This window comes from Dendrobates tinctorius, unplaced genomic scaffold (assembly GCF_039654945.1).
Source record: "Dendrobates tinctorius isolate UK_male_01 unplaced genomic scaffold, ASM3965494v1 ptg000069l, whole genome shotgun sequence".
Classification (NCBI taxonomy): Eukaryota; Metazoa; Chordata; class Amphibia; order Anura; family Dendrobatidae; genus Dendrobates; species Dendrobates tinctorius.
The window spans coordinates 31,445,101-31,471,232 of NW_027361737.1; the positions used below are offsets into that span (position 1 = coordinate 31,445,101).

Consider the following 26,132-nt stretch of genomic DNA (forward strand, 5'->3'; position numbering starts at 1 on the left):
CATTTGTACTTTACACTGACGCCAGCAACGTGGTATTGAGAGCAGTGCTGTCACAAGTGCAGAAAGGCAGAGAAAGAGTGATTGCCTACGCCAGCAGGAAGCTTCGTCCCACTGAGAGGAACCCCAACAACTACAGTTCCTTTAAACTGGAGTTCCTCGCCATAGTCTGGGCAGTAACAGAGCGCTTCAAGCACTACTTGGCTTCAGCAAAGTTCACCATCTACACTGACAATAATCCGCTAACCCACCTTGAAACGGCAAAGCTAGGGGCACTTGAGCAGCGATGGATGGCCCGGCTGTCCAACTACGAGTTTACCATCAAGTACCGAGCAGGACATAAGAACGCTAATGTGGATGCGCTGTCCAGGATGCCCAATTCACCAGACGGGGCAGAAGATCCAGAAGAGCTCGAAGAAATCGAGTTACCAGCCTTCCATCGTCCAGTTGCAGCCCAGCGCTCCCAAAGGGTGAGGAATAAGCACTATATCGTACGAAAGGCAACGTTGAACCCATTACCCCATCATGAGTGGGCAGAGACACAAGATAGTGACCCAGCTATTCACCTAGTAAAGGAGTGGCTGGCACAAGCTGATTCACACCCTGGTCCAGATGACCCACAGGAAGCACAGCAGTTATGGAAGGAGAGAAGCAAGCTGTTCATCTACGAGGGTAAACTGTGTTGGAGGAACATCAACTCGTGCACACACGAACTGGTCTGGCAGGTGGTAGTCCCGAAGAGGGATGTGCCAATGGTCTTGGAGGCGTTCCACAATGGAGCAGGACACTTCGGGTGGAAGAAGATGGAGGTCCTACTTCGTGAAAGATTCTACTGGGTTGGCAAGAGGAGAGCCATTGAGAAGTGGTGCCGAGAATGTGGCCCATGCAACCTGTGCAGAAAAGACCGTAACAGCCAGCGAACCCCATTACAACCAATCATCATGAAACAGCCACTTGAACTGGTAGCCTTGGATCATGTGAAGTTAACTCTGAGTAGGAATGGCTGCACCTATGCTCTAACCATTGTTGACCATTACTCAAGGTTCTTGATAGCGATGCCTGTTAAAGACCAAACAGCGAAGACAGCAGCCAAGGCATTTCAACAACACTTTTGTCGACCGCACAGATACCCTGAACAACTGCTCACCGACCAAGGTCCAGCCTTTGAGGCAGAAGTGTTCCAGGAGCTCTGTAACATATACGGTTGCAAGAAAATCAGGACGACGCCATACCATCCACAGACAAATGGCATGTGTGAGAAGATGAACCAGGTGGTAATTGACCTATTGAAGACTTTACCTCTGGAAGAACAAAACCAGTGGCCAGAGAAGTTGCCAGATCTGGTAGATCTATATAATCATATACCGGTAAACTCCACCAATTGCACTCCGGCCTACCTGATGAGGGCAAGACCTGGCAAGTTACCCATTGATTTGGACATGGGAGTTTTAACACCTAAGACGACATCACCAGATGCAGGCTGGGATACAGAGCGGCAGCAACAATACCGCAAAGTGCAAGAATGTGTGGAGAAAAGTTTGTCCCAGGCAAGACAGAGGCAGGAAAGGAATTACAATCAACATGCCCCTGCAGTACCCTTGACACCAGGAGAACAAGTACTCAAAAGAAAGAGACGAGTTCACAAACTAGATGACCAGTGGGAGGCAGAGCCATACACCATTATACCTTCAGACTTTAATAACACCAAGGTATGCCTCATCAGCAAGGATGGAGGAGAAACCTCAGAGGCAGTTTTAAGAGATCATCTGAAAGTGTGCCCTGATCAACTGAAAGACAAAGAGGAAGTCCAAAACACCCCACAGCACACAGTAGAGAAGGAAGAGAAGATCCATACTATCCTTGGAGAATTTCCTTGGATGTGGACACAAGTGAATCAGGCTATCATAGTACCAGTCCTAACCTTTCACCAGCCTACTGCACTGGTTGAAGCAGAGACTCTTAATGAAACGGCTCCAGTAACAGATGCCCCATCTTCAGTGGAATGCGGAAATCTGTCCCCTGCTAGCGGGGAATCTGTCAGTCTCATGGTAAGTCTAAGAGTCAGGAGAAGGCAGTCCAGAATACCAATATTACACAGGTCCACTTATAGCGTAGCGAATAGTGCACCAGCAGTAGACATTAGAGAACAGGTCAGGTCATCGTAGATACCTGTACTGCATAGATCCACTCGTAGTACCAGAGGTCAGATCCCTATCCGTTATAGAGAATACATAATGTAAATAAATTAATAAGAATGTATATTTGTAACCGTTAAGCATGAGAGCTTACAGAGACTTACTGTATGAACTTATAAAGTATTCATAATAACCAGTTAAAGGACAATTGGGCCACAGGACTATGTGTGGTCAGAACTTTTATTTGTAAATAGTTACTCCAATTTGGCCTTGAAAATAAGCTGCCGGCGTGGCCGAAAAACAGGCCCATCTACAAAGTGCCCTGTAGCCACACCCAAGGATGACATACAAAGTGGGCTAAAGCGGTTCCCACCAATCAAACTCCAGGTACAAGGACAAAGACAATTCCTGGATAGCAGCGTAAGGACTGATCGCTGCAGTAACTGTTATTGTTGCTTTTTCTTTTCTGGCTTTTGATAATTTTTACATTTTTAAGACTTTGTAGATTTTCATTAATTGTTGTTGTTAACAATTCTTGTTATATTTCCTTAGACCGGGAGTACTGAACTTCACTGGCGGGGAATGTGAGACCCCAGAGTCCCGTTGTCACAGTGACATTGCCTCCCTCTAAGGGGTAAAGTCATGCCTGGAGGCAGGAGGGGGCCCCCATGCCAGGTAACATAGATTACATGACAATTCCTGCTGCAGGTCAGAAAGGGGAGCTGCCTTATAAATTCTGGCCAGCAGAGGAGGTTAGTGAGTCAGCAAGCAGTCAACTGTGAGAGAAAACAGGGGAGTTGTCATGGAAACGTGAGCAGCTGAGCGGATGACAAGACAGTTAAGCCTGAGGTAAAGGATCTTTCTGGAAGATCCAGTCAGTTGGAGACGGGGAGCTGATCTGTGAAGAGGGAAAGGATAAGGAGCAAAGACACGAGGCACTGGGGAAGCTAAAATTGCGTATAGCTGACCCCAGAGTGAAGTGCTGATATATAAAGAGGACGCCAGAGTCCTAGGCTGAACAGGAGCTGTATGCCCTAACCACCGAATCTGGAAGTACAGGGGACTGCAAGTTCCTTGGGGACACTGAACACCTGAAGGCAAGGCAGCAGATCAAGAGCCCGGGGCTGACAGTGAAAAGGACAGTACCCGTGATATAGGATCACGCTGTCAGCCATATAGGTTAGAAACCATCACACAAGAGAGGGTCGCAGCTTAGTTACAAACAGCAGGGAGCCAAAATAAAGCGCAGAAGGAAGGTCCAAAACCCCACCTGGCAGGGTGGATCCCCTGAATGCCTTCAGGTGAGCCGGACTCAATCCATCACCTGTATGTGGTACCCCGGATTGCAACGACTTGCAAGTAAAAGGTAAAGAAACCTGCACCTTTCTGTGTCCTTCTCTTATTTCTCTGCACCCCAACGTTCACTGCCATCTGAACCATTAATCAAATATATTTTTGCCCTGGGGCCCAGCTCTACCCGTGGGGAGCTGAACCATTCTTTGCTGCGTCACCATCAGCCCCAGTGGACCAAAACCGCAGCGTTGGCCACTCATTGCTGAACACCACGGGTGGCGTCACACTTAAACATCACACAACTATCCTCAATTTTATTACTGGATACCAAGGGCCACAGACCGGGTCACTGCCACAGTGACATCCCCCATTGAAGTCAACGGGCCCGGTACCGAGTAACCTAAGGCCCTGCGGGGCGCTCCACAAGCATCAGTTGTACTATCAACAGTACTTGTGGCTGCAACCGTCCCAGCTGTTGTAGTATCCAAACCAAGGCACATTTGGCCTCTTTTAGCTATGGTAAACACATAGCAGTGAGGAAGTGGAGGGTGTAAAGAAGCATATATCCTTCATCTCAATCACAGCAGGATGATGTAACCTCTGAGAGCAACGCTATCAGCTGCAGTCAACATTCGACTCAGTCCACCACCTATGCCACCATCACAATTAATGTTGTACACAGCAGAATTTGAAATCCGTCAATGACACCTGCTTATATTCTGCCCCAAAGTCCCCTAACCCACTGTACCTTTGGGACTGAGGAACATACTGCACCAGAAAAAATTCTTCCAGTTGATATTTTGAAAGACATGAATGATTTTCTTCTTGCAGGCTCAGGAAGAAAAAAAGCTCTGTTACTTCCACTGTGAAGGTTTCACTGAGCAAATGCCTGACGCCCACACGACTAATCAGCAGACCTCTCTGTGATCCACACAAGCACAGCAATCTCCTGCCTGTGTCAGAGTTAGGCCTTCAACAAGTAACCAATGCAGCAGCAACACCTACAGAATATTTGACAAGCAGCACCAGATGTTTTTTCTGTCATTGTGACAACCTAGCTCACTTCCGCAAACACAGGCACACCATCGGAACAACCAGGTTCAGTCGTATTTAGTCTTCGTCCTTTCTCAGGCAGATAACCTGAGCCATAGATTTCATGGTCAACAAATTGGACTAGTGGCAAGTAGTTGCCCAGTTTGCTATGGAAGTACTGTCACGTCGAGCCTCTGGTGGCAAAGGGGGTATTCAGTATGGCCTGTGGACTTGTAAAATGAGAGACAAGGTTATTTTCGACAAGCGTGGAAAACCTAACTTGTCAAAATGTGTGAATCATGGACCAGTGCAGACTTTCAGAATTTATATCGTGCAAAATGGATTATGTCGCTTATGTTATTTTTGTCAGTGGAAATATTACTATATGGGTAAAACGATACGGCCTTGGGATGTAAGATTCAGAGAACATTACAAATCCATAGTTTCAGGAAAGGGGGTGCCCCATCTAATTAATCAAATTAGAGAGATTCATGGTGGAGATCCCAATGTATTATTGTTTGCAGGTTTGGAAAAAGTTGTCTTGCCCCCCCAAGGGGGAAATCTGCATGAACTTTTTCTTAGACGGGAAGCTAGGTGGATTATGCATGTTGGTGCAATGGGCCCTATTGGTTTCAATGATAGGGTAGACATGTCCATTTTTTTGTAGTAAACCCATGGGGAAGATATACTTTTTGCTAAGGCGTAGTTTCCAGGGGTAAGGTTTTCATATAGAGAGAGTCTTTGTGTATTAATTCTCCCACTCGGATGTATATGTATTTGTATATGTTATTTGTTGTTTTTCATTGATTTTTATGTATTTCATGACACTGTGGAGGTAGTTGTGGAAGGAGGGGCTCATCTGTGATGGGGTATTTCTCCACGTCATATCCTCTCATTCACTGACCCGTAGAAGCACTGTTCAGCGAAAAGCGGCCGTCATCAGCACTCCCACACGCCTGTCCTCATTCTCCCGGCCATGATGTTTTATCATTGCCAATAAAGAAAGAAAATAATTTTTCCACAAGATCGGTGAGTGCTGTCTATTTCTTCTTGCTTGGAATCATTGATATTGTGCTCTTCGGACTAGCACCCGGTATCTTCAGGTACAGCTTGCAACATATCTTAACATGTGCAGTGGAGCAGTACAGCGGTGACAGCGGTGCCGTCCTCCTTTGTCCTAGAGGTATTTTTGGATATATATATATACGTATGTCAGTGACATACAGTATATATATATACTGTATATATACAGTATATCTTTATATTTGATAGAGATATAGATATTAGAATAGCCTATAATTGAATTATTGGCTTCTGTAAAATAATAGCAAAGCCAACAGGATATGACACATGGTTTACATACAGTAAACCATTGCATTTCATTTTGATTTATATACGTCCCTGACTACTAATATTATTAGTGTAAGTGTGTAAAAATTTGTAGCTGTAGGTGTTAAATTAAATAATTAAATCACGGAAAAAAATTGCAAGGGCTCCAGCTCAATTTTCTTCGCTTGAGAGGGAAAGCTAGTGACTGAGGGCAGAAATTAATAGCCTAGAGAGAGACCATGGTTATTGGCCCCTCCCTGACTAAAAACATCTGCCTCCAGCCACCTCAGAGAAGGCGCATCTGAAAGGCACTTAGCCTCTCTCATCCCATTGCTGTGTAGTGGTGGCATATGGGGTAATAAGGGGTTAATGTCACCTTGCTATTGTAAGATGACATTAAGCCTGGTTAATAATGGAGAGCTGTCTTATTGACATCCATTATTAATCTAATACTATGAAAGGGTTAAAACTCATCAAGAATAAAGTATTTTAATGAAATAATTAAACACACTGGTTTCCCATCTTTTTTAAACTCCCAATCCAATCAAAGCCATCGTTCTCCTGTAAAAAATCAAAAAATAAAAAAGCAACAATATCCCATACCTATCCGCCATACAGTCATGTCCCACGCCGACTCTCCTGCATCAAAATCAGTGTGTCTCTGCCCTTATTATGACTATCTGGGGTATTTTTTATTGCTGTGTCTTCTATAGTCTACATTGAGGTTGAATTTTACACATTACATTTCAAAACCTTTCCAATTGTGTCTTCAATACATTTATTGCTATAAATGAGTGTATTTTTTGGTTCTTGAATAATAGTTCTTTTATCATTTTCTTATTTACATTCTTTCCTTTTTTACATACTTTACATTTAGAATTTGCAGTCATAATATATATATATATTTGTACTTGAATATACTGGTATTGTGGTTATCCTGGTTCTTACTTATTTTTAATGGTCATATAATCATAGTTTTGTTTGTTCCCCCGCCTGCAGTTTTTAATCACATCTTTTTGTGGTTTATGTTTTCAACATATGGCCTATTTTTTTTTTTTTTTTGCATTTATGGTAATATCATTTAATGGTTTTCAGAACAATATATGTCTAGAATGTTAATGCTAAAATCAGCATTTTATACCTTTTTTATAATTTTATCAGTTTTGTCCAGATGTTTGTTGTATAAATGATGTTCCTTACAATAAAAATGAAATTATGTGTTTAGTGAGCTGCACAAGGTTAAAAAATAACACGGTTATTTTTACTTTCTTTCAGAAGTTGCAAAACAACAGCTAAATATGACCCAGTATTATAAGAGACTTGATAGCAATCCACCAATCTATTCAATTCCCAATTGGATAACATCTTAAAATCGGGTTTTGAAAGAGGCATTATCACAGTCAAAATCTGGAAAGGACTTCCCAATCAAATTTTGGTTATGCTTTAGATTCATGAGCAGTGAAAGTAAATGCATAGCCTCCCTTTCTTTGAGCTGGACATTGCGTTTATATACAGCTCTGGCAAAAATTAAAAGACCTCTGCAAAATTTTCAGCTTGTCTGATTTTTCTCTTTCTAGGTATATTTTCAAGTAAAATGTAAATTGCTCTTTATTCTATAAACTACTGACAACATGTCTTCGAATTTCCAAGCACTAAATTTTGTATTTATTTTCAGAAAATGAGAAATGGTCAAAATAACAAAAAAATGCAGTGCTTGCAGACCTCAAATAATGCTAAGAAAACAAGTTCATAATCATTTAGAAACAACAATACTAATGTTTTAACTCAGTAAGAGTTCAGAAATCAATATTTTGAAGAAAAAAATGATTTTTAATCACAGCTTTCATGTGTCTTGGCATGCCATTTGCCATTCCTTTTGTAGTCACTTGATGTCATCCTCAGTTGCTCAATGACATTTGAATAAGATGACGGTAATCCCGGTTAGTGGAGAGTCGTTTTCACCCTCTGCCAGTCTGTAGCTTTGTTGTCCACAATGTCTGCTGCTTGACCTTGTTGTAATGGACTGCCATCTTAGAAATTTTAAGGATGGAGACAATATGACACTCACTGTAGTCCTCTGCTAGTAAAGCCAGAATTGAGCCCTCCTTTTCCTCACTCAAGACATTTCTTTTCAACTCCTTTGGCATGGTTAAAAATTATTTTTTCATTCCTATTACTTTTGGGATATTACTAGCACTTGCTTTGCCATCCAGGTTGTCCTATTGCAAAAGGATTGTGAACACCACAGCAGGCTTCTTTTTATACTTTCCTTCATTAAATAAGATTTGGTTCAGGTGATCACCTAATCAGAAGCACATTAATTAGAATGAGGTGTACTCTGGTTGGAATTCAACTGACATTGGAATGGAATAGTTGTAAGACATGTAGAGAAGCTGATTTTTAAAAATCTGTGCAGTGGTCTCTTAGATTTTGCCAGAGCTGTAGCTTCCCATGGCTGGGTATCCATAGTTGGGTTCCGGTCCTACTCGGCCCTTATTCACATTGAGGCAATTTTTCACACATGGCAAAGTTTTAATTCTAGAGGTTAGGACTATCTTGACTGAGTACACCTTGTCACCAGTGGGATGGCTTTTATGCTTTTTTTTTTAATAAAAAACAGTGTTTACTAAGTGTCCTATGTTATTTATATGCACTATTGCTTTTTACTTTCTTACAGCAGGGTACATGTTTACTTTGTTTCTATCTCTGTTTTTTTACTCTCTAAAAAAACCTGGGTAATATTTTCCAGCATCTTTATTGCTTTAGTAACAACCCTTTGCTAAATTCACTGCTCTGGAGATGACGTTCTAATTTACGATTTGTCGCATGGGTTGAGCCCTCTATGACACCTCCTTCAGAAATACCATATTTTTTATCTGATTGGTTTTTAGTAAACCAATCGGATTCCGGCATAGGTGTGACGTCATGGTATGAGCGTGATTGAATACTTTAAATGACCTGCGTGTTCACAGTCCCATTTAATATGCCATTTGTGTTGTATGCACCTTCAGTATGCTGCATCTGTAAATGTGGTGCTTTAAATAATAAGGTTAGGGATGGCTGACAATCTGTAAAATGGCATAAACCGCATAGTTGCCTATGCAAAGTTGCCGTGATATCAGATAAATGTCGGCCGCTATGTCCATTCAGTAGACAATAAGAGCAAGGGAACCTGTCCCCAATTCTCTCTGCAAGGCATAAAAAGAGCTTTTATTATCCTCACAGACAGATACGGTCCAGTTCGATGGGTGTCTCTGGTCCTGATCCAGCACCTACTCTCTTCTTGCGATGCCATCCTCCTTCCCTGCTTCATGTGGATGACACATCCTATTATATTGGACCTCGCTTATTTTTTAAGAAATTAGACATGATACAGTACTATAAGATGTTGTACTATTTACCTGTTTCAAAACATGGACATGTAGGGGCGTGGCCTGAGCTGGCGATGGTGTAACACGCATGGCTCAGGATCTCTGAGGAGGAATCTCCTAAAGCGACAAATAAAGCAAAAGAAAATCGCTCTCTTCGATAACCCACGGAAGGATTGTTTTCTCGTTACTCAGAGGTACATTCTGAAACCCCTTGTCTGAGCTTTGGACATTAAAAAAGAAATTTTTGAAATCTGAGGCCATTTCCCGCCATTTTACTGCCAGGTGACACCATTTTGAACCGTGAGTGAAAAAATCCTTTCCCTGCTCCCTCCATTACCCACCGGTTGTCCTTGTCCTCAGTAAAAGTATCTCCATGCTTGTCTACCACATTTTAAAGATTTTTATTGTCTTTTGGAGATTTTTTTACAAAAATCCTGTCATATATCAGCTGATTGGCGGAAGGGTACAAAATAGTCCCCACCCTGTGCCTAATCTGACAGGATTTCTCTCGTTGCATAATTAAAAGACATTGACTTTTTTTGGAATCTCCTCTTGTCTGTTTTAGACCCTTTGGAAGTCCCAGGGTGTCCTAATTTAGCTATATACCCCTGCTTTGTGCGAGGCTGCGGGAGCTATAACGGCTGCGGAGGGATCTCTTTCATCTCAATGTCCTATCTCAAGTGTGCCAATTTCCTGTCATAACAGATCTGTGAGACGGAAGGACACAAAATAGTTTGTGATTTGTGCCTATTTCAATGTTACCTCCGCTCCCCACCGCTCCTGTGCGGCTCCACTGGGGTGATCTGCCTTTCTTCAGCGGTGCCGTGTATCAGCTGCCGGCTCCCCTGTTGCATATTTTATGAGCGGGGACTGACGTCACTGAGCCCTGTGTGAAGACTAGCCGCCTGTCATGGCTGCATTTAAAGTCACAGGGAGCGCGTCTATATCGGCGCGTAGTTAATAAAGGATTTTAATGTATGCATCATACAATATTAAAAGTGCCATCTGATTCTGTGGTGTATCTCATTCCTCACAGTCCCTTTTATAAAAAGGCATAGGAAGACACAAGAATTTTCTATATTTTTAATGTTTATTCAGTATCCACATCACCAATAATATCAATTCTCTCTAATATAATCCCTGCAAGGCAGGATTCAAAAAAAGGGCACCAGATGAGTCACAAGGCTACTCCAGTGTCCAAATCAACGAAAGTGTCTAATATGACTCCTCAAAAAGCACAAAAATTTCAGGATTCATACAATCCTCACTTTAAAGATCAAGTGGATATCGTTAAGGCCAGATCTCCTCATAAAAAGGTCATGGATACATCTCTCTCATCAAAAAGGAAAAATCCTGGTAAAACTTCTGAAAAATTCACATCGCCAGCCGACGCTTCAAGTCCCGAGTCTCGAGATAATTCACCAAACTTTTTGCCGGAAAGGTCAAAATTTAAGATGGATAACACCAATCCTTCTCCTTCCCAAAATCTGGATGTTATATCCATACACTCTTACATGGATACTCTCACCCAGAAAATCACGTCCAGTATGTCTCAATCATTTGAAAACCAAAATAAAATTTTACAGTCCACCTTGGTTAAATTTAGCAGCAGGTTAGACAACCAGGAAAAACGGCTAACTGTAGTGGAAGAACACACTGATGATTTATCAAAAGACACCCATTATCTCAAATCTGAATTTCACAGACTTAAAATTAAAGTTGCGGATATAGAAGACAGGAACAGATGAAACAACTTGAAAATAAGAGGAATACAAGAATCTATCTCACCGGATAAACTAGAAGACTTCGTCAAGACAATTTTCAAAAAATTACTACCGACACTTACAGACCAAGATCTCATCATAGATAGGATCCACAGACTTCCCAAACTACGGAATACTGATAAAGATCTACCTAGAGATACCATCTTAAGGGTACACTTCTTCAAGATTAAGGCAAAAATTCAACAATCGGTTAAAGATCTAGGAGGTTTTCCAGAACCCTATGCTCACCTTCAGCTATTTACGGATCTTTCAAAGGAAACAATTGAAGGAAGAAAGTCTTTTAAGCCAGTCACTTCCACCTTGAGGGAACATAATATCCCCTATAAATGGGGCTTCCCACTTAAACTTTTGATAATATCCACATGAAAGACGACCGTCTTATTCTCACCTAAAGAAGGAAGAGATTTCCTGTCCTACTACAGGATACCTGACCGCCATAGAATCTCCAACTCTCAAGACCCTCGTCAGAGAAGGGATGATCCAACGGAGAGACCTGGCCAATATATTTACTCACCTTGTTATAAGGCCTCTCTACACTTCTTGATTATTTGGTCAATGTATTGTACTGTACTGCTTATTATTCTTCTTTCCACAGGTTTTCTGACTTCTCTGCTACTTTATGGACTCATATATCACATGAGATTATTTTCCTTCTGGGAATAGTGTTGTTATGCTAAGGGATGCCTCCAATGGGATCCATACACATACTTTCCCCACTAAGGAATTAGAGCCTTCTGGTTCGGCTCTTCCTGAAGGACAATTTTGTTCTTATTGTTTTTGTGTCTCTTTTGTTTTTGGTTTCAAATAGGTATAGTTTGAGGTTTTTGGATAACTAAGTTCTTCAAAGGTAGGTGCACTCTGGTTTCTGCATTTCCTCTACCCCACTTCATACGAACCCAGCCATTCTTGTAACATGAAAATAAAATTCGTATCATGCATTGTCAGAGGGCTAAATAGCCCTTGGAAAGATTTTCCATTGGTAGGGAGATTAACGGGATGCATCCTGAGGTTGTATGCCTTCAAGAAACCAAGTTCAAATCTCAAAAATTTCCCATTTGTATTTGAATCTTGCGGCCCACGAAAGAAAGCTGGGGTTTTATCCCTGATTAGTAACTCTATTTCCTTTGAATTGCTTTCTGAAGTAAAAGACGAAAAAGGACATTATCATATTCTCCTGTGCAAATTGAACGGCCAAACCTTCACAATAGTTAATACTTATGTTCCCACCATCAGACAAATTAGCTTCCTGAATAAGCTAATGAAAAAATTAGACACCTTACGATCAGGAACCCTACTTTTGTTAGGGGACTTTAATATGGTGCCAGATGGTGTACTAGACTGCACCTCTCCCAGCAGACAAAAAACGCAATCCTTGAATAGCTGTATTTATAATCATGAGCTATTCGACTCATTCCGCTGTTTGAACACCATATCTAGAGAGTTTACTCATTTTTCTGATGGCCATCAGTCAGCATCTAGAATAGATCTGATACTCACAGATGTCTTCTCCTTGCCAAGGTTCCCCTCCAGCTCCATACTTAATAAATCTTTCAGATCATTCCCCGGTAACTGCAGAACTGATAGTAGGGTCCCCAATTCATCCCCAATTCATGTGGAAATTCAACTCCTCTCTGCTTCATAACCCCATCATCAAATCTGAAATCAGCTCAGCCTTACAAAATTATTTTAGTCAAAACGAATCAAACCTCCTCAATCCGTTTACCTATTGGAATGCTCACAAGGCGGTGTTGAGGGGAGTCTTGATTCAAATTTCCTCCAGACAAAAAAAAATTAATAGGGATAAAATCCTTACCGTACAACAGTCTATTAAATCTAAAGAAGAGGAACTATGTCGATCCTCTGTTTCCTCTAACAAACAAGCTGTATTATCAGAACTTACTGATCTCAGGTTGCAGTTAAGGAAAATCATATTCAATTTTTACGACTCAGCTATTAGATCAGCAAAATGCAAACATTACTTACCTATAAATCGCCCTTCAAAATATATGTCAAACAGAATTAAGAATATACGGAAACAGAATAGAATTGACAGTATAACTTCCTCTAATGGTACATCCCTGGTCCACCCTAAAGATATTGTAGGAGCTTTTGCTGATTATTACAAAAATCTGTACAATATCAACCAAGACAACCACAATATGCAGTCATCTACCTCAGAGATTGGATCATTTCTTTCCAGCATGAACCTTCCAAAGCTTAACCCTGAAGACTTATCATTTTTGTCTTCTCCCTTCAATGAACAAGAAGTCCTACTGTAGATACTATAAACAAACTTAAAACATTCAAATCACCCGGTCCAGACGGGTTTAGTAATGATTATTTCAAGTCTTTTAGTAACATATTAACCCCCCACCTTGTCAAAGTATTAACTCAGCTTTTCCAAACATTTCCTAAAGAGATGCTGGAAGCGACAATTATCGTAATCCCAAAACCAAATTCTGACACTAGCCAAATTTTTAATTATAGACCTATATCCCTTATCAATACAGACATAAAAATGTATGCAAAGATCCTGGCCAATAGACTAAATCAATTCCTCCCGAGTTTAATTTCCCATAATCAGATAGGCTTCTTCAAAGGAAGACAATCCACAGATGGCACGAGAAGACTCATTAACATAATTAAGCTTATTTCCTCGAACAAACTCAGGGCCATTGTTATCTCTCTTGATGCTGAGAAAGCATTCGACCACCTTAATTGGTCATATCTCGAAGCAACGCTCAAAAAATTTGGAATGGCTTCTCAGATCACGAGAGGTATTATGGCTTTGTACTCCGGCCCTGGTGCGAGGGTTTATTCCAACAATCATCTTTCCTCTATGTTTAATATAGCTAATGGGACCAGACAGGATTGCCCATTGTCACCATTGATTTTTGCATTAGCTATTGAACCTCTGGCCCAACTAATGAGGAACAGCACAAAGATCTCGGGAATCAAAACTTTTCACAGAAATTTTAAAATAGCATTGTATGCAGACGATATTATTCTTACCCTCACAGATCCAAGCAACTCTATCTCTGCCTTACAAACCTTAATCCAGACTTTTGCTAAAATCTCTTATTTTAAAATAAACAACTCAAAATCCAAAATACTTGGCTTTAACCTAGGATCAGACCAAGAGGAAATTGAGGGCCTCTCACCTTGGGGGTGGGCTACTGATGGGCTGACATATCTAGGCCTAAAATTCGTCAAAAGCGTAAACTCTCTAATAAAAATAAACTTAGAGCTGCTTACTAAAAAGCTTTTTAATGAATTCCATACATCTAGAGATGATGGGCTTTCTTGGTGGGGAAGAATCATGATGGTCAAGTCGTATATTTTCCCAAAAATCCTATACCTACTTCGCTCACTGCCTTTAAAAATACCCACTTCCTCTCTCACAAACCTTCAAGCCTCATTAAACTCCTTTATATGGAATAACAAAAGACCCAGAATAGCAAAAAATATTCTATACAACCATAAATCTTATGGTGGAGCTGGTTCCCCAAATATTACGGCCTATTAGATTGCAAATTTAGTCAAACAAAGCTCATACTGGTGGCCTCATGATACGACACCAGCTTGGCATGAACTAGAACTGTTCTTTAATAATTATAAACCTCTTCACCTACTAATTCTGAACCAACTCCTTCATAAAAAATTAATTACAAAATCTCATCCGATTTTTCAAGCTATTTCTGAAGCTTGGAAAAAATTTTCTGCTCCAAAAAGAGGCTCTAACAAAGAAGTCACAATAAAAAATCTGGCTCTATCAGTTATCTTTCAAGCGTCTAATCAGACCTTTGACCCCATTTGGTCTGAACTTGGACTTAAAAAAATTAAAGATTTATACGATGGCGTTACTTGTACACCTTACAATAAACTCAAGGAAAGATTTCAATCTACTACCCCTGCTTTCTTACAATATGTTATCCTCAAAGACATAATCCATGAGTTCCTTACTATCTACCCGAGAATCTCTGAAGCAGCAGTTAACCTTATTTGTAATATAGATCATAACATTTTTGGAGTTTTGAATACACGTACAAATGGTGTAACAATAGCTTTGAAGCTGTAAAGACTCAAAATATTGTCAAATGTGAATCCGAATTGCACACGACAATTGACCCTTCTGACCTTGAACAGGCATGTACCCTCTCGTATGCCTCTTCCATTTCCTTATCACTACAAGAGACCCACTTCAAGCTTTTAACGAGATGGTATTATACCCCCGTTAGACTTCATAGAATCAACGCTGACTATTCTCGCTCTGTTGAAGGGGTTGTGGAAGGCCAGGAAATATCTTGCATATATTTTTGCAATGTCCTAAAATTGTTCCCTTTTGGAGAAAGATTTCTAACCTTATCGATTTTATCCTAGGAACACGACTTATTTTATCTCCTCGTCTGGCCCTTCTTTCTCTGGACGCAGACAAAATTGATACTTCTAACAGGCTATTGATTATGCACATTTTACTAGTCTCCAAACATAGTATTGCCTTTCTTTGGAAAAACCCAAAACCCCCACAAATTAATGAAATTATAGACAAACTTAGCCTTCATCATTCTTTTGAATTGAAATTTGTGAATGTGCATGATCAATTTGCTAAATATTCTAGGAAATTGTCTGGATGGCTGGGGTTGTTCTCTTAAGTCTTCACCCAGAGTGCACCTACCTAAGGCCCCTTGTGTTTGGGTCTTTGGAACATATATATTAATATATTATATGCTTAAATACCTACCTTTGTAATAATTCACTGCATAATATGCTTCTGCATTAACTTGTTTCATTTTATGTCTTCTTTATATTTGGACTTTATTGTCCTTCCTTTTTCCTTCTTTCCCTTTACATTTTTCCTCCCCCCCCCTTTTTTTCCCCATCTTTCCTCCCCATCCTCCCCATTTATTGAAACTCAAATAAAACATTTGGAAAACAAAACATGGACATGTAGAATTACCTTTTATTTTTTTCAGGTTTTTAGGGGAGACTGTCATATTGAAATAAGATGCTAATTTTGAAAACAACTATCTCCTCATGAGTAGTTTGTCATAGGGATGATGAAACGTGTAGAGATAAGGCTAGTTTCACACTTGCTTTTTTTTGCAGCGCGTTTTTCCCGCAAAAAAACGCATTGAAAAAACGCATACATAAGCATACAACTGCTGCGTTTTTTTCAAGCATTTTTATGAGCATGCATGAAAAAAACGCAGCGTTTTTATGCGTTTGTATGCGTTTTTAGCGCGTTTTTACCGCGTTTGCGTTTTTTTCCAACATTTTTAGGTGGCCCCTCACACTACCCAAACCATGACTTTACTAACCCTAACCCTGACCCTAACCCTAACCCTGACCCTAACCCTAACCCTAACCCTGACCCTAACCCTTAACCAAATCATACTTAACCCTAACCCAAACCCTAAACCCTAACTAACCCTAACCCTAACCCTAACCCTGACCCTAACCCTAACCCTAACCCTGACCCTAACCCTAACCCTAACCCTAACCCTGACCCTAACCCTAACCCTAACCCTGACCCTAACCCTTAACAAAACCATACTTAACCCTAACCCTAACCCTAACCCTAACCCTAACCCTAATCCTGACCCTAACCCTGACCCTAACCCTAACCCTAACCCTAACCCTGACCCTAACCCTTAACAAAACCATACTTAACCCTAATCCTGACCCTAACCCTGACCCTAATCCTTAACAAAACCATACTTAACCCTAATCCTGACCCTAACCCTGACTCTAACCCTAACCCTAACCCTGACCCTAACCCTAACCCTAACCCTAACCCTGACCCTAACCCTTAACAAAACCATACTTAACCCTAATCCTGACCCTAACCCTGACCCTAATCCTTAACAAAACCATACTTAACCCTAATCCTGACCCTAACCCTGACCCTAACCCTAACCCTAACCCTGACCCTAACCCTTAACAAAACCATACTTAACCCTAATCCTGACCCTAACCATGACCCTAATCCTTAACAAAACCATACTTAACCCTAACCCTGACCCTAACCCTAACCCTAACCCTGACCCTGACCATAACCCTAACCCTAAACCCCCTTAACTAACCCTAACTCTAACCCAAACCCCTAAATTCCATGGTTTAAAAAAAAAAACGCATATGCAAAAAAACGCATACATGAGCATGCCAGTGCGCACATATGCGCATCCATAGGCTATAATGGCCATTTTTAGCGCAAAACGTGCGCATATGTGCGCATGCGCTTTTTTGCAGGGCCAAAAAATGCAACATGCTGCGTCTGGAAAATCCCAACGCACACCCCAAAAAAACGCAGCGTATGAAAATCGCATACATGCGCTGACCAGTGCGCAGGTATGCGCACCCATGTTAAATATAGGGGAAAAAACGCATGCGCAGGTGTGCGTTTTTTTCCAGCGCTAAAAAACGCAAATGTGAAACCAGCCTGAGGCATACATTTAAGGGGTTTGATTATTATATAGAAATACACACAAAATATATAATTTTGATATAATTTAGAGAGACTAAGGGTTTTTGATTTTTTCTTTTTGTGTTAGTAATTTCCTGACCTATCTGGATGGTTGAATTAGGATTTGAAACACTAAAGTGTACTGTATTGAGTAGGTCATTTTTTGAGTTTATTATATCTGTTAAAAATATTCTTCTACATGTTTGATTTTATAGTCACAATGTATGGCACTGTAGGGGGTATTCTGGGGGCTAATTTGTGCCCTGCATCCTTGTGCACATCTTCTTAATAAAATCGGGTACGTTTTGTACGTTTTGCATTTAAAGTGTCATGTAATGTGATATTGTTTTATTGTACATTAACATGTCAAAATGTTCATGCATTGTGTAAGTTATGCATATTTGTATGAGATAGGTATAGAGATAGGAAGATATAGTGATAAGGTATGGGTTAACAGTAATAAGGGGTAACATAGGACTTAGAACAGTGGGGTGCACTCTAGATTAGGAGATTAGATTGAGATAAGATAAGAAATAGTTAAACCAACAGGATGGTAGCTAGTGGGAGGAGCTAGAGAGAGGTGAGGAGCATGTGTTCCTGAGGTAAGTAGTTGTGTATAGGAAGAGGAACAGTGAGGTTATTGACCGAAGCTGTGTTATGACAGAAGCTCATGAATCCAGGCCCTACCGGTGGTCAGACACACGAGCACGAGTGAATCAGGGCAGCATGAGAGAAACAGCGGCTAAGCTTATTGGAAACTCCCGTGACGTCTGAGACCTACGGTCTGAGGATTAGCATCGGCATCCTTTACTTTCGCCCAGGATGGGGAAGATGGACGGGGATCACCAGGAACAAGCTAGTCCAGCTACTCAGGGAGCCGCAGGATATGGTACAGGAACATGTGTTGTCAGGAGGACCAGGGACAGCTCGGGGAAAGGAGTATCCGTTATACAGTTAGGTCCATATATATTTGGACAGAGACAACATTTTTCTAATTTTGGTTCTAGACATTACCACAATGAATTTTAAACAAAACAATTCAGATGCAGTTGAAGTTCAGAATTTCAGCTTTCATTTGAGGGTATCCACATTACAATTGGATGAAGGGTTTAGGAGTTTCAGCTCCATAACATGTGCCACCCTGTTTTTAAAGGGACCAAAAGTAATTGGACAGATTAAATAATTGTAAATAAAATGTTCATTTCTAGTACTTGGTTGAAAACCCTTTGTTGGCAATGACTGCCTGAAGTCTTGAACTCATGAACATCACCAGATGCTGTGTTTCCTCCTTTTTGATGCTCTGCCAGGCCTTCATTGCGGTGGTTTTCAGTTGCTGTTTGTTTGTGGGCCTTTCTGTCTGGATACCCTCAAATGAAAGCTGAAAGTCTGAACTTCAACTGCATCTGAATTGTTTTGCTTAAAATTCATTGTGGTAATGTCTAGAACCAAAATTAGAAAAATGTTATCTCTGTCCAAATATATATGGACCTAACTGTATGTGATTATTGTTGTGCGATGTCTGTATCTAAACTGGAAGAGCTAAGTAATGTTGCTATGTTGAAAATGAACTTGGACTTTAAAAATCTTTGTGTCTTGCTGAAGAAAGCTGGAACTCTACAGTTTGAGGAGACCTCTAACCCACAGATGGGTGAAATGCACTGCACACACAGCACACAACAGAATGGACATTGTGTTTATGTGGCGGGGTGCCAGGGCGTGAGGGAACAGCAGTCCCTCGCCATGACTATCACCTTAACCCCGGTTACAGCATTATCTGTGTAAAATATCTAGGCGCCATCTAGGAGATTCATGCTACTATCTAGCCATGAAGGCAACTAGGACAGTTCTATTGACAGTTTTGCTATATTTCCCTAAAAATTACATATTCCTCTATAGCAAACTCTTTCAGCATGTAAATCTATGTAGTATTGCTACTATTAGTGTCTCCATCTGTTCACACACAAGCAGATACTTTTTGGTTTTGTTGTACTTTAGAAAGCAGCTGTACAAAAGGAAAGGCAAGTATTTTACAAAAGTAAGTGCAAGAAAAGCGTAGCTAATAAAAGGTAACATAATGGTCTGATGAAAGTATTACAAAGAAAATCCAGAGGTTTTTTTTTATAAGATAGATTCTTAAACCTCACGTGTTGACTTTATGAAATTTCTGTTTTCTTGACAGAGAAATGAACGAGTGCCTGAACAAATACTCACTTGAAAATGTAACATCAACAATGAACACTGTCCAACTATTCATCTCCATTCCTACAATTATCATAGGATTTATTCTCAATGTATCTGCCCTATGGATTTTCTGCTCCTCCATGAAAAAGCATACAGAAGCCTCAATATATCTTCTGAATTTGGCAGTGTTAGATTTTTTTCTTGTTCTGTCTTTACCTTTCCGACTCTACTTCACGATATATAGGATTGTTATAGATGGACGGTTATGCAGCTTGTTTGAGTCCCTTTACTTCACTAATATCTATGGAAGTATCTTCACAATCATGTTCATCAGTGTGGATAGATATATTGCCATCAAACATCCCTTCCTGTCCAAGGTGTTACGTTCACCCAAGAAAACTTTATGCATATGCATTCTTGTCTGGATTTTTGTGTGGACAGTGGCTCTCTGCACTTTTGATTTTTCCAATAACTACAGGAGTGGAAGCTGTTTCCACAATATGTCAGACAACGTCTGGAGTACCCACATTATTGTACCTCTAGAGATTTTTGGATTTCTCATCCCTATGACAGTCATGCTGTACTGTTCTATCCAGAGTATCAGAGCTCTGATGGTTCCAGTGTCATCCTCATCCATACAGTGTGAGAGATCGAAGACTATTGTCATACGAATCATTATCTCTAATTTGGTCGTGTTCATGCTTTCCTTTTTTCTCAGTCATATTGGTATTTTTCTGCAGTTTTTGGTCAGAAAGCATGTCATTTCAAACTGCATGGCTAGAAAACACATCAGTCTCTTTGTGCAAGTGGCTCTCTGCATTGCTAACATTAACTGCTGTCTTGATGCCATCACCTACTATTTTATGGGAAAGGAATTTCAAAGCAAATTAGTTAAAAGGACATATTCAAGTATGACACAAGTTGAGATTACGATAACCTGAGATTGGCATGATGTAAAGATTAGTATAATACATTAGCTAAATACTGTATATTAGATATATAACGTATACCCATGTAAGCAATGCTTACCATATACTGGAGTCTAAAAACATCTAACACTGATAATGTACACTATGAGACAGCTTACTCCTCTGTATTCTACTGGTAGCTAATAGTGATGAGCAAACATCCTCGAATAAGATGCTATCTGAGAATGTTCGGGTGCTAACCATGTGTCTTCGGCGCCTGCATATCTAACAAACAGGTAATCACGGCATCTGTTCCGGCTGTTGAACAGCCGTGAGACATGCAGCCACGGGGATTCAAACATATTTTTCGAACATGCCGAAGACATTCGGTTAGTATACGGGCACCTTATCCGAGCATGTTCGCTCATCACTAATAACTAATAATTAGAGATGAGTGGATCATACAAAATTTTGAATTTGCCTGTTTGCACAGATTTTATTGGAAAATTTGATTAGCAGAGAAGTTATTCTCCATGACTTGAATGTCTCCTATTTATGATTACAATAAACGTAAGATGTAAAAATTTGATAAAATACTGATTCTCACTTCACTTCTCACCTCTCTGGCCACTCCCTCTGCAATCCAGTTTTGAGTACCTCCATCACATCTTTGACCTGGTTCTCACTTTAGTTCCCAGAGCATATGTAGGGGGTCCCTGCTTAGTCTTAACGGGGCCAGAGATGGGGTGGGACAGAGGCATTGAGGACCAGGCAGGGAGCAGCAAAGATGTAAGTGGCTGGCAAAAGGTTAAAAAAAGAAAACATGCACTCACCTTTCTGGCCATCCCCACCGCTCCCTGTGACTGTCTGGTTCTCCACACCTCTGTTGCTTCACAACTCCAGCCTGGTGTTCACTCTAGGCCAAAACTTTAAGCTGCAAATGGGCCATGGAGATCACTGGACATGCACACTGACCTCCAGGGCCTGTGTCTAGAAGTTGCGGCCTAGTGCTCACTGTAGGATGGAACTTCCAACCGTGAGTAGGTCTTGGAACATGTGCAGTGAGCTCTGGAATTTCATTGCATATGGAATCCCTGGCATAGAGTGAACGCTGGGTTGGTATTGTAATGCTATGGAAGTGTGGAGGACCATACAATGGACAGGGAACAGTGGGAGTGGCCATAAAAATGAGTGGTGAGTTGAGTATGTTTTTTTTTTAAACCTTTTGTCTGCCTTTTATTGTTCAGATGGCAGTCACAGCTATAATAAATTCACTCATCTCTATCAAAAATGAAAATATCTACAACTCATCTGTAAAATATGTAATCATGGCCAAAAAAAATTAAAACTTTAAGATATATTGCCTAAAAGAGACAAGCAAATATATATTTTTATATGTAATCTTGCAAGATTATTGTTAAAGATAAAACTTTTAACCAGTGATGTAATTTGGAATTTCAGTCCATGCAGTTCATTCCCTCTACAAAGGAAGCGTGAATCAATAAATAGGATGTAAGAGTCACATTTTCAGGCTAGATTTTGGGTTATGTATTGAGATGGGCAAACCCAAACAGTAAAGTTCGGGGACCGTACCGAACACCTAGTGTTCGTGCGTTGACCCCGAACATGGATTTCTCCAGGAAGTCTGTTTTACTGTTCTGGTTCGGCACCCTGAACATCAGATGTTTTGTTTCCCATGCTGTCATGTGCATGACAGTGCAAAAAACACTGGCGGCTCTAATCGACAGTAAGATCATGAAAAGGTTACCGCCGGTTACAGGTGTTGGCTGATGAGAGAGTACTATTTTCATCAGCCTATGCCTCCTATTGCTGATAGCAGCGAGAGCAGGCACCGCTGATGTGAATATTCATCAGTCAGTGACTGTGCTACAAATAAATAAATAACTAAAAAAAATACTTGGGGTGTCTTCCATTTTTGATAACTAAAGCAGGCAAAACTGACAGCTACAGGCGCAACCTTTAGCTGTCAGCTTTATCATGGCAATTTTTTCACTGATAATGGTGAAGCGATGGCTGGGGAAGCCACCACCATGCAGGGATACTACGATGCACAAGATGAGGTGCAAACAACAAAGGGTTAATTTATTGACAGGAAAGGAATGCAGTGATAGGAAGGTGAAAACAGGGGTATGCAATGACAAAAGACAATTTACAAGAGTGATATTCTTTAGCTGGGCCGTCAAATAGTATGGTGCTCCAACTACTACAGATCAATATATTTTCCAACAGGCAAAACAACACAATAAAATACAGTATGATGCTACTCTAACTATAGCCTATCTGGTCTCTGCTACACAGGCCACATGGCTGCCGTGCTCTGTCTATTGCAGCCTATCCTAAGCCTTAGCATGTGCCCAAACAGGGTCAAAAATCACAGTAATGTTGAGATCTCAGTCTAGTCCCGTGGGCCCCCAGCAGTCCTGTAAGATGGTGTGCATGTCTTTCTGGAATCTCTGAGAAACATGGTCTTCTCCTTGCTTGAGAATCCTGGAAATGCTCCTAGAAACTGTATATTCCTGTCTTGTATTTATACGTGGCTCCTCACGATAACACAGGACAGCCACCTTTGTTATCCCCAGAAGAGTCTACACAATCTCATAAGTTCAGTAAGTCTCAAGCTATGTGTCTTCTTCTCACAGCTGCAGGCAGTGTCTTCAGCTCAGAATCTCCACACAGGAGCAAAGCTCCTCCCCTCTCCAGTCTTTGCAGAATAACACACACAGTCTTTTGCAGGGGAGACAGACTGTACCATCGCACCAGCCAATGGGGGTGCTGTCTCTTAAAGTGGCAGTGTGTCTCTTACTGACCATAGCAACAACACCCCCTTACATGCCTCCCTACTTAAAGATGGTCGTCCTTGGCCATCACAGCATCAAGGTTGCAGAGAAATGAAGAAACTTGCAAAGCGGGAACAGCACCTATAGAGGCGGCAAGAAAATCAGAAAAACAGACAGAGAACACTGTTCAATGTATCGGACTGGTGGAACCCCTGCAGTAGACCTCTGGGATCTCTGAAGTTTTTGGCTATCTTCCAGAGGAACAATTGCTGCAGGAGACATAGTAGGCTCTTGTCAGATCTCTTCCTCACGTGGAGGTAGTGGTACATCCAAAAGATTACCATGTCTTTCCGGATGAGGACCCCCCATGGTGTCAGAGACGGTCCACCATTCATCATTGATTTCACCAGCAGGCAAGACAGGTTCAGGAAGTGGAATAGTGCCTTCAGGTGGCAATGGCACAGAATGGGCCTCAGACCAGCATCGCTGCAGCATATTTCTGTGGAGTACTCTAGGGGCAGACATCCCACTCTCAATCTGCACCTTGTAGACTGGGCCATCAGCATACACTCGCTGGAGTACCCTGTAGGGCTGTCCTTCCCATCTCTCGCTTAGTTTACCCTTGGGCATTTCTCTCTGACTAATACTCGGTCCCCAGGCTGAAGCACTATCTCTTGAATCGGTTTACGGCTCATATGTTCTTTTTCCTGTAGCTGCTGACCTACAAACTGCGGTATCATTTGCAATCATTGCAGATGTTCTTTCACCCATGAAGTGACAGTTCGCTCCATCAGCTCCTCTGACTGTTCCAACTTCAACTCAATAATCTCTCGTCCAGCTCTTCCAAACAGCAGTAGATATGGGGTGTAACCCGTGGTGGAGTAGACCCGATTGTTGTAGGTCCAGACCAACTCTGGCAGGTAGTCTGGCCAGCATGCCTTCTTATCCTCCTCCAACATCCTCAGCATTTGAAGTAAGGTTCGGTTGAAGTGTTCATATGCTCCGTTGCATTGAGGATGGTAAGGGGTGGTGTTATGAATGAGTCACCGGAGGAGGAAAAAACATAAACACAAGCTAAGTCCAGAAAACCGGAGAGGTTGGTAGCTAGCGGATTGCAGACCCCTGATCCTATTCACCACAACTAAAAGTAGCCGTGGGGGGTTCCTACGGTGCCCTAGACCCCTCGTCACAGCCGGAGAGCTACATAAGCCTAAAGTAAGAAAGGGGAAAGCTAAACTGCCTCAGAGCAGACCCCAAAGCAATAGACAGCCCCCAACATGTATTGTCGTTGAAAAACAGATGAAAACACAAACGCAGACAGAAAGACAGGCTGAGCAAATGATGGGGCCCAACAAACTAGATAGGAAAGAAAAGATGCTGGCTGCAATCACGCAAAAAACCCTGCCAAAAATAATGTCCAACACGTCTGATAGAAAAGGCCCTGAAGTCACTAGACTTCAAAATCTCTATATCAGCACTCAGGTATATTCTGAAGACAGAGCAAAGAGATCAACAGATCAGAGACAAAAATGGAGTCCAGCCCGTCCCAACCAGGGCAGGCTGACACAAACACTAAGTAAACAGAAAAAATCTCATGGAAAAATAGCAGAGCAAAAACTTAGCTTTTAGTAGACAGGAACTAAACTGGATGACAGAGCTCAGAGCCGAAAGGATCACCAGCAACCCAGAAGGGCGTCAGCTGTCTTATATCCACTCAGAAATTCCGGATGTCCAATCACACTCCACCTGTGCAGATGACAGGTTCTTCCCATCCAGAAAAATTTCAATACCTACTTTCACCAGCAGAGGGAGTTCATCAGACATCAGAGGTGAAGGAGAAAATGAACTCATAACAGTACCTCCCCCTTGAGGAGGGGTCACCGAAGCCTCATCCACACCACCAGGGTGATCAGGATGGGCCCGATGAAAAGCACGAACCAATCTTTCAGCATGAATATCGGATGCAGAGACCCAAGAATTATCCTCCTGGCCATAACCCTTCCATTTAACCAAATATTGGAGTCTACGTCTAGCCAGACAAGAGTCCAGTATCTTCTCAACCTCATATTCCACATTACCTTCAACCAATACAGGGTCAGGAGGAGCCACCACAGGAACTACTGGCTCAACAAACCTCTTTAACAGAGACTTATGAAACACGTTATGGATCTTGAATGTAACAGGAAGAGCCAATCGAAAAGAGACTGGATTAAGAATCTCCAAAATCTTGAAAGGTCCAATAAATCTAGGTTTAAACTTTGGAGAAGCCACTTTCATAGAGATATTCTTTGATGACAACCAAACCATATCACCCACCTTAAACCGGGGACCAATGGTCCTATGCCGGTTGGAAAACCGCTGGGCCTTTTCCTGGGAGAGAGACAACTTATCCACCACTTGGTCCCAGATCTGGTGCATTCTCTCCACCACAGTGTCAACACCTGGGCAGAAGACTCCACCTGCCCTGAAGAGAATCGAGGATGAAACCCAAAGTTACAAAAAAAAGGTGACATCAAAGTGGCAGAACTAGCTCTATTATTTAAAGTAAATTCGGCCAAGGGCAAAAATGAAACCCAATCATCCTGATCAGCAGAAATAAAACATCTCAAATACGACTCCAAAGTCTGGTTTGTTCTCTCCGTCTGCCCATTGGTCTGAGGGTGAAACGCAGAGGAGAAGGAAAACTGAATTCCCAGCTTGGAACAGAAAGTCTTCCAAAATCTAGAAACAAACTGAACTCCTCTGTCAGATACAATGTTCTCAGGAATCCCGTGCAAGCGAACCACCTGTTGCAAAAACAAGGGCACCAACTCTGAGGAAGATGGCAACTTAGGGAGTGGT

At 41.4% G+C, this 26,132-nt stretch overlaps 1 protein-coding gene across 1 annotated transcript in view; it reads left to right on the plus strand.

Moving 5' to 3' along the window:
• Positions 1 to 20,852, plus strand: part of LOC141095374 (G-protein coupled receptor 55-like) — a 40,956-nt gene extending 20,104 nt beyond the window's left edge. The window contains exon 2 of the mRNA XM_073581336.1: positions 19,584 to 20,852. Within this exon, the coding sequence (XP_073437437.1) occupies positions 19,588 to 20,526 (939 nt within the window). The 5' untranslated portion in view covers positions 19,584 to 19,587 and the 3' untranslated portion in view covers positions 20,527 to 20,852. The remainder of the gene's footprint in view (positions 1 to 19,583) is intronic.
• Positions 20,853 to 26,132: the final 5,280 nt, after the last annotated feature.